Below are 15444 nucleotides of genomic sequence, written 5' to 3' on the forward strand. Positions count from 1 at the left end.
TGAGGTCTGTATTCAAGCAGGAGGTGGACATTTTGAACATCTTCTGTAATGACAACGACCTGCGGAAAGAAAAACGTTCCGGTGCATTTAAATGTTGTGAAGGCAATAACTCGAAAAGGAAGCATTTCCGGACACATGTTGTAATGAACTATTTTGATTGTCTATATGTGGGAAATACATATCTGAAATTATGCCCCGTATTTTTCGAACACTCTGTACAAAAAATTGAAAATAGCGCGCTACTCTGGCCATGCGTGTAAACGTGATGTGATGTTTCTTTTGCGCTATTGAAAATAGCGTGCTATATAACTAGCATCGTGGACGAATACCTTAAATTTCTGTTAGCACTCGCGCAGTAAATATTAAAATTTACGAATGTTGTATGTGGAAAGGATGGATCTGGAGAAGGGACATTCTCGAGCTGCGCTCTTCATACCGGAGCTCAACATGACGAGCGACTACTTCCTGTCGGGCAGGATCCTCGGCTTGTTCGCCAATGGCAGTGGCGACGATGTGATGGAACTCCGTGAGTAACTCTTACATTGTTCTAATTGAGAATAATTCCATTCATTACAGCTGATATCTAATGTTTGATGAGCACAGGGTTGCTAAATATTTACAGGTTACAATATCGAATTTTCAGTCCTGGTTTTATTTCCATTTCTATTTATTTATTCTGGCGGATTTAAGGCCGTAGGGCAGAGATGGGCATCGTGCCTCACTTGGGAATTTCTGCCTCACTGACCTTCACAGAGCTTATTGCTCTGAGTGACATCATCTTCACAGTCCCCGTTCCTCCCTCACGTAACTCCTAGGCGTGAGCAGGTTCTATATCAGTTTCATAAGCAATATCAGTGGTGGCATAATGGCATTATCAAAGCAGTGTGTACGCGTTAGAAAACGGTTATTTCATGAGAAATGAGAGGAAGACTTTTTTTACTGTTTAGAAGAGGAGAACATACGATGTTTGTTGTTATGCTCGAAAATCCTATTAGGCATTAATAAATTTAATATACAACGTCATTACTCCTTATGTCATAAAGAACATGCTGAATCAGAACGTAAGACAAATTAAATGTTATTTTTCATACTATTCCGAAGGAAATTTATGATCTTAACATTTGCATAGTATACTAAATACGACATTATACCTTAAACACGCTGCATTAAAAGGTACGAGGAATTAAATGTTGTTTGTACGTATTATTTCCAAAAGAAATTTATAAAAAAAATATCAAATGTGCGTAGAAAACGAAATATGGTTTTCTGAAATTATTTTAGATCGAGAATGTGCAAATCTATTAAGCAATCTTGAGAAACGCCAGAATATTCAAGAAAATAAACGTAGACAACGTTATGGAATATTATTGGCTAGTTACGCAATTTCTCGCCTGTGATTTAAATCAATTCAACTACGGTGAAACAGTGAAGAGGTTTATGATTAAAGCTGCCGAATTAATTTTCCAAACTGAATAAAAGTTTTCGAGTCTCTCACGTTAACCACTGACCGCCTTGGCGATTACGATAAGGTGACGCAGGTCACAGCAGTTTATATTTCCCATCCTACTCAGCAGTCTCCTCTCCTAGTAAACAAACTATTTCAAATCGAGTGCCTCACGTAACCGAAAATTGTGCCCATGTATGCCGCAGGGCCTTCTCTTACACTCCACCAGGGGCTTATTCCACCATTAAACCTTTTTCAACTTTTCGCTTTGCAGTTTCTGTTTCACAATAAATTTTCGAAACTGGTTCGCAAAGTGAAAAATGAGGAAATTCTTTTCAAATACATTACACTGCTCCGTCGATTTAATAGAAAAAGTCAATGTTCTTCTACTTAGATAAAATACGCGAAGCAAGTCCACTGCAATCGGCAAGCATAACCTTTTCGTAGAGCAGTCTCAATCTATTGTCTCAAGCTACGCGTTCCACTGATTACGTATGTAAAAATGCTGACATATTTATTTTATTATACTTGTTGATAATTATTGCATTATATTACGGTTTCATTGATCCATTAAAATTATGAAGCCACTCTTCCATGATACAACTGGTCATGGAGGCATTTTTATTAAATCGCACAGTTTTACTTTATTTGCACTGTTATTTAACACTTTATTGGCATATTAACACAAAACTCAGAATAAATAAACGGAAATGTGAAACTAAATTGACACTACACTACAATTATTCACAGTTTTATCACAGTCTACTATACACAGTCGCGAAGCTCAATATGTAGTAAAAATGCAAACATGGGTAGTTGCCCACCACTAGGATCGCTACTATCGCCTCATCATCGCAGATCTCTCTCCTAGCAGACGACAAAATATGTTACACTTTCGTTGTCGTGTTCTTTTGGAGAAATTAACACCTTCCTTCCATTATTGAAATATTAAATGCATAAGGTTAATTTATTATTTTAATGAAGTATATTAAATTCCACCATAAACTCGAAGATACCTGCAAGAAATAGGTTAATTTGTTTATGCAAAACGAACTGAAATTTACTATAATCGCTTCACTCATCCAAAATTATAGCGATAATTAACTATGAAACCGATAAATATTAATTTGCATTTCCCTTTACAACAATAATAATGGAAATATGAATTAATGGAGTAACTTACGTGTACCGGTACTTGTAGTGTAGGCTTACGTAGTTAACAAAGTGGGATGAGGTTAAGCAATAATAATCACACCAGAATTGGAAATAAAACGTGATCAATAAATTTTATTGTAACAGACTTTTTCTACGTCTCTAGCAAAGTAACAAATAAAAATAACAACAAAATTAACAGCTATAATTAAAAACATATCCTTTGAAAAAGAAAGTAAGCCTAAGCAATAATAATCCCACCAGAATTGAAAATAAAACGTGATCAATAAGTTTCATTAAAACAAACTTAGTTTTTCTACGTCTCTAGTAAAATAGTATTATTCCAATTATTGTATTTTAGCCATTAACATTTTCATTATAACCAATAACGAACATTTCACAAGCATCAATGTGAAATACGCAACGAGCTAGCACTCGATGGAAATACGACACAGTCCAAAGTCGACCGTGGACAGTCTATTGTTTCTAGTTGCTAACCGCTTGGAGCGCTTTATCACGAGATTTGCAAAAAATCACCTCAAGCTTCGCGACTGTATATAGTAGACTGTGGTTTTATTCTACTCGCATTGTCCTTTATCACTGTATTGGCTTGTTAGCACAAAACTGAGAATAAATGAAAAAAAAAAATGCAAGAGAGTTGGAAGGAATAACGGCACAGGAGTTCAGTAACCTGTCCAGGTCCTTGATAATAAGCACAGAATAGTGACATGGTTAAAGAAGCTTCACCCCCAACGCCTGACAAAGATTAGCGAAAGTCTCCCAGATCATTGCATGTACAGTCACACAAAAAATTATATCATGCTTCGTACAGTATTATCGCAAAATTAAAAATGGTTTGAAAGAATTTAGCAACAGTTACGCTTAAAATTATTCGTTTTAGTCAGGTTTTTTTTTACCTAAATAGTGCCCAAAAGATTCCATTTTCGAGTTAGACAGTTTTCCGTTTTAAAGTATTATTTTACACAGGAAATCATTTCGTTCCAAAATTTATTTTTCGTTTGTGCAGGTTTCCTTCTTATAGAGGGTACGTTTTAGCAAGGTTTTACTGTATTACACTAATCAAACTTCAGATATATACAAACAATTATTCTTCCTCTGATACATATCGTCAAGTGAGATGTACTGCCTGATAATAGATGTACATATCAGCCAGAACCTCAGTCAGAGGGAGTGTAAATATTATGAGAACTTACAATTGTATATTATTGATATTATTATCTATCTCTATATATATAATTTGAACTGGTAATACAAATTACGGGAAAACGGCTGAACGAATTTTAATAAATCTCTCCTCATTTTGAAGCTTGGAACCCAAAGTTTTTCGGAAAAATAGTAGTTTTCAGTGAAATATCTATTTTCCTACATTATTTTCCTATTTTCCAAAATCCATCTTTCGTCAGTTTTGAGAACTAATTGCATTTCAGCTCGGCCGACTTGATGCTCCCTTCGCGAAGCAAGCATCAAGTCGGCCGTGATTTCAGAATAAAACAAAACACACACTGCAATAAACAATAGGCTATTGCACGAAGGCCATGACCTGCAGAATTGCTGACATATTTAGAGTTCAAATTCAATTGGTTATTAAAAACTTCAAAATAATTTACAGGTCTGATTCTGCGGTGTGTAATTTTGTGAGTACAGCTGTGTATTGGATGTTAAAAACTACAAAACTTGAGGTGGTTTGATGACATTATTACCATTAGAAATGAAATTTTATTACAGTTAATGCCATGATGTGACTATTTTTCATTAATTATACATATCAATGCTATATTGATGATATGAAAGTGGGGTTATGTAAGTAGATATAGAGAATATCTTAAATTAGATCTTCATTTCTATAATTTACTGAGTGGCGGCTGTATAGTATAACTACAAAACTTACGTACGATATTGTTATTAAAAATGGAATATTTTTATAGTTATTAATCAAGTGGGGTTGGGTCTTTTTCATACACTTAATGGCGGTGAGGTGTAGATACTGTACTTATATGTGTCATTCTCTTCAGCATTGGCTTGAGCGAGAGAGCGCAAAAATTACAGTTCCTAAGGAAAGACGGTATTACGTATGATAAAATAAGAGGCCTACAAAATTTTGTGGTCTCCCTATCATTTGTACAAGATCTCTTAGCAGGATAAAACGATTTTACTCGCTACATTTCAAGCTCTACATGCAGCAGCTATACCAAGATGCTATGTCTATTGTTCGAAAGCTTAGCAAACCTGACTTTTTTTTAACTTTCACCTACAATCCACAATGACCTGAAATAGCTATTGCTTTACTCCCACATGAAAAACCCACTAATCGCCCTGACATTGTTACTTGCGTTTTCGCGTTGAAACTTGAAAAATTGAAGGTGGATAGGTTTAATAAAAAGTATTGGGCATAAAAACCACTCAGAGGAAATATGTTTAATTATTATAGAAGCAAATACTTTCAAAAGTCTGGTATTTTTCATTGAAAATAAATCTGAAAAAGTTTATTTGAACGTCTAATGAAATTAGTTCTCAGCATTTGCTGCACAAGCCACTAGTATACATTAATTGCTTATTTCAGTGTTTTGTGTCTTGCTTCCCAGGTGATGTTAACGGAAGTGTGACAATGGATTTCGATGTTGTAAAGGAATTCTCTGAAGAAGACGGAAAGGAACACGAGTACTTCAACGTCACTAACATTGATGTGGATTTGGACATCAAGAAGGTCAAAATGGTGTTCAACAACCTCTTCAACGGAAACAAGTTTCTTGGTAAGTGTTGATTAAAAAAAAAGAATTTTCATTTATTCATAGTTTTCTGCCCAAGCGCGAGTCTTTCACTGCAAACCCAGCATTCTACAATATTTCCATTTTTCTGCCCGCCTCTTAGGAAAGATACTTACTGAATCAAATTTATAACTTCCATTCTTGATGATATGAAATCAACGTATCTAAGTTTGTGTAATAAAAGACTGAAGTGTAAAGAAAACTGCAGATTGCAATTTTTACAGAAGTATAAGCAAAGACAGGATGCTACAAATAAGAAGTGAATACCTGTAGACAAATAACATGATGATATCGAAACAGAATAATTTTAACCTGATGCTGAATAAATGAAAACATTATTGAATGCGTGAATGAACGCAGCGGGCGTCGTACGCACGAAATGTCCGTATGCACCAAGTGTGAATGCATGGATGAAGTGGACGAATGTACATATGAAGTGCACTAATATAGTGTCGAATAGGACGAATATACGCAGTGGCGGCTCGTGCCTTTCTTGGATGGGTGTTCACAAAAAAAAAAAAAGAGTAATGAACACACTGATATATTCTCGTATAGCTGAGTCACACGTCAGAGATAACCCAGTTCTAATAGGCCTATGCATGTACCAAATCTACGCATATAAACCAAAGTTAAAACCATTAAACAAGAGTAGAGTAAAATTGAGTACCTCAGTGGAATAACGGCAGATCTCAACCCGCCGTCAAAATGCATGTTTCACTAGAATTTGTATACTGCTACGATCTAGTAATATATTGAGAAACGAGTTGTTATGTTTGGATATGTCATTCGGCTTTAATCTGTATTCTTTGCTTCTGAAAAACTGCTTGCCGCGCTCTAGCCTAGTGGAAGATCGGCATATCCCAACCTGTCTCAGAATGGCGTCCGTAACGAGTGGAGTGGCTAAGTTGCTGGCTGTTAAAGCTAGAAAACGATCACGAACTTCCCAGGATTGGGTGAAGAATAAACGAAAAATATGTAGAAATAGAGGGGAGGAATAAGTAAATCCATCGCACAAGCATGTGTTAAAAAAGTGTAGGGTGAATTTGGTCTCGAGTTGTCGAATGTCCGAGTCGGTATGCCAATACAGTAGCCTTACCACAGAACAAAAAGACACGCTCTTTATGGAGTTCTGTGATATGGGGGACTACAACAGACAGAACACCTGCCTTTTTGGCCTCATTGAAAAATGTATGAAGAAGAAGGCTTATAATAATACAGAGTGAATTCAGACTATTCGCAAAGAAACTGGACTTACAAGTACTGTGTTCCTATTAACAATCGGCCAGAAGGCCCTGTTGTCAGTATTTTGACAGTACGGAGACTGCGAATAGTACGAGGTACCGTAAAGTGGGGATATTTCGGACGCAGGGGTAACATCAGACAGTAATTCAATTTATCATATTTTATGTTGGTAACACCAGTTCACCAATGGGTCTTTAAAAATGCGCAGAAACATACGAACATAGTATAAAGCGCGGAAAAGATGCTAAGAACTGGTGTTACCAACATAAAATATGATACATTGAATTACCGTCCGATGTTACCCCTGCGTCCGAAATATCCCCACTTTACGGTACGCCTAATATTAATGTTATTATTATTATTATTATTATTATTATTATTATTATTATTATTATTATTATTATTATTATTATTATTATGATACGTGTTTCCTGTGTGAGTTTTACGCTGTTTCCCTGTTCTACTTGAAAATATTAATACGACACCAACGTCTCCAAAGACGTCTCACACCTTCGCATGATCAGCGAATTCATCAAGCTATCCAAGTGTAATGACGTAATGAAACTCTTACCACTGATTCCTCCTGTTCATCAATACTTTTTAAAAAAATTTTAAGCCTGTAAATGACACAAGTACGGGTGAAAACATCGAATTTATTTATGATGAGACAGCCTGTAATGCTATCTTCAATTTTGAATAGATACTGATACACTATGTGTATATCTATGGCACTACCGATTTGCAGTCGTATTTGTACATCTGTCTTCTTACCTCTAAACCAGGTTTGATATATGTATGTCCTATACATCAGTAGTAATTTACAATAAACTTTAACTGCAATTATCTCACAATTGCTTTGAGTTGGGATCTGCCGTTTTTCCACTGAGGTACTCAATTAATTCATAGGTCTCACCTTCACTGCTGTTGTAGATGGTGTCGAAGATCTAGATTTAATTGTAGAGAAACTCCATGCGCCTAGTTTTGAGAGATGCAAATTTATCAATAACTTTATTATTGAAGTCTCTAATGTCGTTAACAAGTTTTTTTTTTTCCACTGCCAACATAGCCAATGTACTTAATCGGTCTTCTGTCATGGTGCGGAGGAATGTTTTAATCCTCTTTTAATTTAACACACAATTTCACTCACGTCCGTCTCCGAACATCAAGTGTTACTGTTTTAACTTTCAATACGCACCATTGCAGCCTGTATTTTCCTACTTTGCTGAACAAAAGTCAACAGAATCAGCTCCCGCGCGACGGTATTTTGAAAAGAAAGAGTAAAGAGAGAAAACGAGGAAAGAGGGAGAAAGGAACAGGATGCCAGATCCAAGGGAGATGGAGCATTTCTGTTTCTCTGTCACTAGCACGTTAAGACCTGTGCGAGCAGAGCTATTGTAACCATTGTAACAAACCAGAAAATATTCTCGCCTCAGGCTATTTCACCCTGCTAGAGAAAAATTGTGCGAGCTGCTGTCAACCTGTCCAATGGAGATTTAAAGACACACGACGCACGAACGGGACACTCTCTCGAGACGAAAAATGTAGGAACGTCGTTGCACAGTAATATGTATGATTATTGTTGGTTTTTAAGGTGTTCACGTGCTCCTGTGCTCATATAGAGGAACCGCCGCTGAATATACGGACTGCTGGACGAATACAATATCGAATTGAACGAATGCAGTGTCGAAGTGGACGAGTGTACGGACATAGTGAACGAATACACAAAGTGAACGAAATCACGGGATGTGTGAACGAATTCAGGGGCGAAGTGGACGAATGCACGGGCATTGTTTTTGTTGTATTAGTTTAAAATGAACTTTTAGCTTTATATTCATACATAGTGTTCTGCCCAAGGACAGGTATTTCACTGCAAACCCAGCTTTCTCCTATCTTTCCTGTTTTCTGCCTTCCTCTTTGTCTCCGCATATAATCCATATACCTTAATGTTGTCTATCATCTGATATCTTCTTTTGCCCCGAACTCCTCTCTCTTTCACCGTTCCTTCCAGTGCATCCTTCAGCAGACGGTTTTTTCTCAGCTAGTGATCCAGCCAATTTATTTTTCTCTTCCTAATCAGTTTCAGCATTATTCTTTCTTCACCCACTCTACTAGGCGTCGCCTAGATGTCATTCAGACTTTTACTACAGTCTAGTATATACAGTCACGAAGCTTGAGTTTTGAGGGTGCTAGGAACAATAGACTGTGCCGGTACTATTTCGCATTGTCTCTAATGAGGCGATAGTAGCGATTTTTCTGTTAATCTATACTAATAATAAATCTGTAGCCGAAATTTTTCTGGTAATTTTCGATTTTCCAAAACTAATTGGTCCTAACATATATAATTAACCACCCTGAAACCGAAAATCGCTCTTTTGAAATTTTTGTTTGTATGTCTGTCTGTCTGTCTGTCTGAATGTTTGTTACCTTTTCACGCGATAATGGCTGAACGGATTTCGATGAAAATTGGAATGTAAATTAAGTTCGTTCTAACTTAGATTTTAGGCTATATGACATTCAAAATACATTATTTAAAGAGGGGTTATAAGGGGGCCTGAATTAAATAAATCGAAATATCTCGCTTATTATTGATTTTTATGAAAAATGTTACATAACAAACGTTTCTTGAAACATAATTTGCAATAAGTTTTATTCCTTTAAAAAGTTTGATAGGACTGATATTTAATGAGATAAATGAGTTTTAAAATTAAAATAACTGCCATCTAAGGCCGTGTAATGAATTAAAAAACAAATGACTTCGTTTATAAGGGGCCTTGGCCAGCAACAATAGAAAACTATGAAACATAGCCTACAGAGAATATTTCTGTGTTTGTATTGAGTAATATCGGAAGCTAAATTAACCGATTTGTATAATTAATTATTATTTCACCATTGGAAAGTGTAGTTTCTCTAGATGGACATAATGCTATAATGTTATTACAGTAACTTCTGATGTAATATATAATATAATATAATATAATATAATATAATATAATATAATATAATATAATATAATATAATATAATATAATATAATATAATATGTTATATAATATAATTTAAGTTATTTGAAGGGTTCAGGACCATAGTGGGCCAAGCGCCATTTACTGAATACGTAGAAAACAAGGGTTAAAATTAAGTTATTACCATAATTCAATGGAAACCTATAACAAGTAATATAAAGTATACACATTAAATCTAAATGATGTCAATCTTCATTAAACTATGGTTGCATGTAATAAAAATTAAGAAACATGTTAAAGGAATTGTCATTGCACCAAATGAGCGTCTCTGGACCAAAATGATCGCATTTTAATTATTTGGATGCAATTTAAATTAAGTAAAATATTAAACGATTTATCCTTCTATCAAACACGAATGTTCCCTGGATCAAATGTCCTATTTTAATTATGTATTTACTTTATATTTATTTCTAACGGGTGCAGCGGAGCGCACGGGTACGGCTAGTATGGAATAAAGATTGAGCTGTAGTTGCTGATCTTACTAAGAAAAATGGTCACGCAAAATTTTATACAATTATCTAAAAATTGTGGCAGTTTTGAAAAATACAGTATTCACAAAATTTGTGATATCTTGCAGATTGCTGACTAGTAGGGCCTACTGTGTTAGCATGGCAGGACATTTTAATGCATAAACTTGGTAACTTTACAGATATCTTTAAATTTATTTCATAGATATAAAGCTAAACGTTCATATTAAATTACTATATGAGAAAATAAAAAAAAAAATCGTTAGACTCTCTAGAGTATATTTTCCAGAAATGAACAGTAAACTTACAGACATTTTCTCCCTGGCTTCTAAAAACCTCACAACACTTACACTGCTAATACTGTATGTACACACAGCTATCCTTATGTTAAAATGGAACTTTAACACTTATACACTAGGGAGAAGTAGGCCTATCCATTGTCGCAGCAATGTCATGCTCTCAACAGTAATTAACTAATTATTGGTTTTATTTCTGACATAATTTTTATATTTCTTGGAAATTATTCTTATTTTTATCACAGACAAATTTGAAATTATATAATAAATCTGACAAAACAAGAAAAGATGTTCATTTATGCATTTAAATATGCAAAATAAAAATATATTATATGCATTTAAAAGGGAAAACCCTCAAAATATGCACTTATGCAAAATAAAGTTGGTTTTATTCGAACTTAAAAACCATGATCGGCAAAGATCCATGTTTACTATTTCACAGGGGCGAATGTTAGTCACGAAAGTTAGGCTTGCTCTCTTATTCAAAGAAGAAGATGGGAGGATATAATAATTCGGCAAAAACGTATTACGGCGAACGCCAGTAGGGGAAGTTATCCCCACCCGCCCCGCCCGGCAACTCGCTCGCATGCTCTCTCTCTCTACTGTCTCTCTCTACTATCTGTCCCGCTTCGATGGATCACTGCCTACCACATTGTAATACGCATTAGACAATACGCGTTAGACAACTGTCCACAACCACAATGCAATACGCATTAGACAATACGCATTAGACAATACGCATTAGACAACTGTCCACAACATGTACTGACACAACACAACACAATGTAATGTGGTTTGCCTACCACATTGTAATACGCATTAGACTTATGCCACCCCCGTAGTCAACCCCTACCAAGCGACATTCACAAGCCCACCAGTTTCTACCCACGCTATTCGGTCATTGTCCCCTTCTACAATACGTTATGGCAGTTCCCTTAAACATAAATAGATTCATTTTCCCTTCTACCCCCAACTCGCCTCGGTAGCCGAGAGGTCTAAAGCGTGAACAAAAAGCGTGCGTTTAGGTTTATTTACGAACTTTCTCGGATCGAATCTCCCCTTCTGCGAAGTCGTAAGAAAAAAAAGAGAGAGAGAGAGAGACATGAAGCAAGGAACAGAGAAGGAGAGGCTGGAGAGAGAGAGAGAGAGAGAGAGAGAGAGAGAGAGAGAGACTGACAGGACGAAGTTCCTATTTTGCTTCGTAGATGTCGTTACTCTTTTTGTTCCACTTTCCTACACTAGATATCACCCCACCCTAAACCCCTATTTCCACTCTTTCCCGCTAGGGTGTGTGGTGAGCTTGTAGGGGAAAAGTGGAAAGGGGACGTGGGCGGAGCTTTGCGTTCGCCGTATTACGTTTTTCCCAATAATTCATAATTAATAAAATAATCAGACCCACAAATAATTTATTTTATAATTATGAAATCATTATGAGTCGTGGATCATATTCGCTTATGGGATGTAGAAGTTCGATATGATATAACAAACATGGCCAACAAAACAGTTTATTTAGGTTTTTTCGACCTTGCCAACCAATGCATATTGTTGTATTGAGCTGCACTGAACGAGCGCACATATTCTCTATAATGTCTGTCTTCTCTTGAATAGTCCTTCGGGAAAATGGATTTAATAATAAGGTTTCAATAACACACAATTCCGAACTCATTGCATTACTTCAAATTAGTGTTTAAGAATTAATAATACAGCAGGAGCTAATACATGCATTCCGCTCATACAATTACATTGCACAGCACATTCCCGCTGTTAATACTGCTCTGTGTAACGTTAAATAGTCGTTGGTGTAGCTCTCGGACCAGAGCTTCAAACAACACATAACAGAAGCGTGTGCGCCTAGGACGGACTAAGGAGGAAGGCACTTGTGCGCGCATCATATTCTCGCTATTTCTACGTCTTTCCTGTAGCTCTGAGAAACGAGCAAGCGTTGCGATACTTGCGGTGTGCAGCCTGCGGATGGTATTACGCCTATACAGTATTCCAAAAATCAAAAGAAATTTTAATGTACGTAATCCCATTTTGAGAAATACACATTCTACGAAAATATTGGGTTTATACGTAAAACATGCAACTGCATGAAGTTACTACTTTTTAAAGTGATTTATTTTCAATGAAGTGATAAACTATGCTCTAGAATAGCAAGTTATACGTAAGTGAAACTAAATTAATTTGTACTTGATTTGTTAACAGAGGGAGAAGCAAACAATTTTCTCTCGAGGAACTGGCGCGAACTCTTCTCTTTCCTGGGGCCAGCTTTCAACAAGGCAGTTGCTGACGCCTTCAATAGACTTACAGAAGACGTGAGAATATATATGGCTCTGGACGAAGTATATCCTTACCCTTCAAAATTAAAAACTAGCAATGCCGTAAAGAACAACCCCGACAAAATCGATGACAACTCAAACAAAGAAAATGACGTTGTAAACGACAGTCCTGACGATTCCAGCAACAATAACAATGACCTTGAGAATAACGATTTCAACAACACCAACGACGAAAATAGAAGCGAGGACACAAATAACAGCAGTAACATGAACATTAGTGACACCAGTAGCAGCAACATGAGCAACAGTGACGTCAACAACGGCAACGACATGAGCAACAGCGAGGCCAACAATGGTAACAAGGGTAACGCCAACGCCAACAAAGATAACAGTAATAGAATGAAAGATTCTAACAAGGGTAATGAAAACGACATCAGTAATAGCAGTGGAAACAGCAACAAAGATGTCGAAAACGGTAATAAAATGAACGACACCAACAGTGGTAATGAAAACAGCAAAATAATTGCCAACAACGGTAACGAAAACGACATCAACAAAGACAATGCAAACAGCAACAAAGATGTCGATAAAGGTAATGAAAAGAACGGCACCAACAGTGGTAATGAAAACAGCAAAATAATTTCCAACAACGGTAACGAAAACGACATCGACAAAGGCAGTGCAATCAGCAACAAAGATGTCGATAAAGGTAATGAAAAGAACGGCACCAACAGTGGTAATGAAAACGGCAAAAAAGATGCCAGCAATGATCAAGAAAACAACACCAACAATTCTAATGGTAATGAAAAGCCCAATAAAGATTCCAATAACTGTGACGAAAACAACGAAAACACCAAGAATGATAATGGAAACAGCAAAGACGAAGAAAATAATGGTAAGGATAAAGTCAACAATAGCCAGAGCACTACCAAAGAACCCGACACCAACAAAAAAGAAGCCAACAGTAATACTGACAACAAAGTCACCAATGGCATCGATACAACTACTATTACGACTTCCAGTGTTTAGTTGTCAGTGTACCATGTTCCTGTATGAGATATTTATATTTAAATAAATATTTATTACACTAAATTATTATAAGAAATTATTTTCCCATCTGAAGTGATAAATATAATATATTATATTTTGCATCTGTTATTTGTCCATTATATTCAACAATGAAACATGTCAACTAAAACACGTGCTGTAATGTCTTATGATTGGGCGTATACCACAGTACACCTCCGGCATAATACAATAAGGTCCGATATCTAGCTTTTATTTTTTATTTTCACATAAAATCCATGTTACACAAATAATAACATAATACTTTAATTTCAAGTGAATGGTTTATCTATAGAACGTGACGGAGGCATGGGGTCATGGGTCACGGAGAGTATGCTTCCTGTCGGAAATAAGATTTCGCGATTATACTTCCGGCACTAGAGTGTATATAAACCAAAATACCACTTATTTCGATTTTTAAAAACTTTTTGCTACAAATGAAGACGAGCTGCAATACTCAATATAATTACTTCTGAATATAATAGCACAAAATTTCAATATGAAAATTTCCCCAAATAAAACAAAAATTATGGCGTTCCAAGGTAAACAGCCAGTTAGGAGTAAAATTTGCATTGGAACCCATACGTTAGAACAGGTAAACTCGTTTAAATATTTAGGTTATAATTTGACATATTTGCCTGTTACTGATATATCTGAAAATATTCAACATTTTAATGGAGCCTTAAGAACCATCAACCAGGTTTTCACAACCACGAAAACCCAAAAACATACCAGGTTAAAAGCATTTGAAGTTCTAGCAAGACCTGTCCTCATGTATGGTAGTGAGGCCTGGACTCTCCGAAACTCAGATGTTTCACGCCTAACAATTGCGGAAATGAGATTTCTAAGGAGAACTGCCGGGTACAGCTTGCTTGACCACAAAAGAATGAACTAATTACAAAAGAATTGAACATTACACCTATTTATAAACATCTCAACCACTATAGACAAAAATGGCTTAACCATGTCAATAGGATGGACCGTTCCAGACTCCGAAGACAAATTCTCCGCTATATACCACATGGAAGACGATCTTTGGGACGCCCCCTGAAAAGATGGACGGAGACCGTAACAGGGCTCTAGGCCTAATACCTGCAAGGACGATGATGATGAAAAACTTACGCACTCACGTATGTAATGCAAGAATGTGCTGGAACTATATACCTTAATTTTCCATACATTCCTTGCATATTAACATAGCCATGTAAGTGGAACCAAGATTCGAAAACAAAATGAGATAATAAGATCAATTTCTTCGTCATGTGCTTTACTCAAAATCTACTCCAAAGAACTGCATCACCAGGTTTAAGTTTTTACACAACAGTAATTTTATACGGTTTTACCAGCGAATAGGGATTATAAAGAATGAACACTGAGCGAATTTTCCAGTGTTTTGTTTCTCTGTGCGCCAGCGTTTAGTTCTATTTTCAAGCGCTAGAGGTTAGTGTAATCGAGCATAGGCTAAGATCATAATTGAGAATAGAGTTGAGACACAGGATTCAAACATCGCCTACCTTATTGCATAATCCAGTAACGCTTTGCTTCAAATAAATTTAAGTTAACAGCTTTTCCTTATTTCACAGTGACGAACTAGTTGTAATAATAATTTTTTATATTTCAGATATAATATAATACATTATAAAATTATGTATCAAATTCCTTTAATATTTGTATATAATATAGGTATATGGTTT

At 36.0% G+C, this 15444-nt stretch overlaps 1 protein-coding gene across 2 annotated transcripts in view; it reads left to right on the top strand.

Moving 5' to 3' along the window:
- The window catches only part of LOC138701999 (GATA zinc finger domain-containing protein 14-like), a 146615-nt gene extending 132835 nt beyond the window's left edge, over nt 1-13780 (top strand). For both annotated transcript variants that reach the window (XM_069829458.1, XM_069829459.1), the window contains exons 4-6: nt 393-526; nt 5200-5367; nt 12612-13780. In XM_069829458.1, the coding sequence (XP_069685559.1) occupies nt 393-526; nt 5200-5367; nt 12612-13714 (1405 nt within the window). In that variant the 3' untranslated portion in view covers nt 13715-13780. The remainder of the gene's footprint in view (nt 1-392; nt 527-5199; nt 5368-12611) is intronic.
- The last annotated feature ends 1664 nt before the right edge of the window (nt 13781-15444 follow it).

The sequence above is a fragment of the Periplaneta americana genome, chromosome 6 (assembly GCF_040183065.1).
Source record: "Periplaneta americana isolate PAMFEO1 chromosome 6, P.americana_PAMFEO1_priV1, whole genome shotgun sequence".
NCBI lineage: Eukaryota > Metazoa > Arthropoda > Insecta > Blattodea > Blattidae > Periplaneta > Periplaneta americana.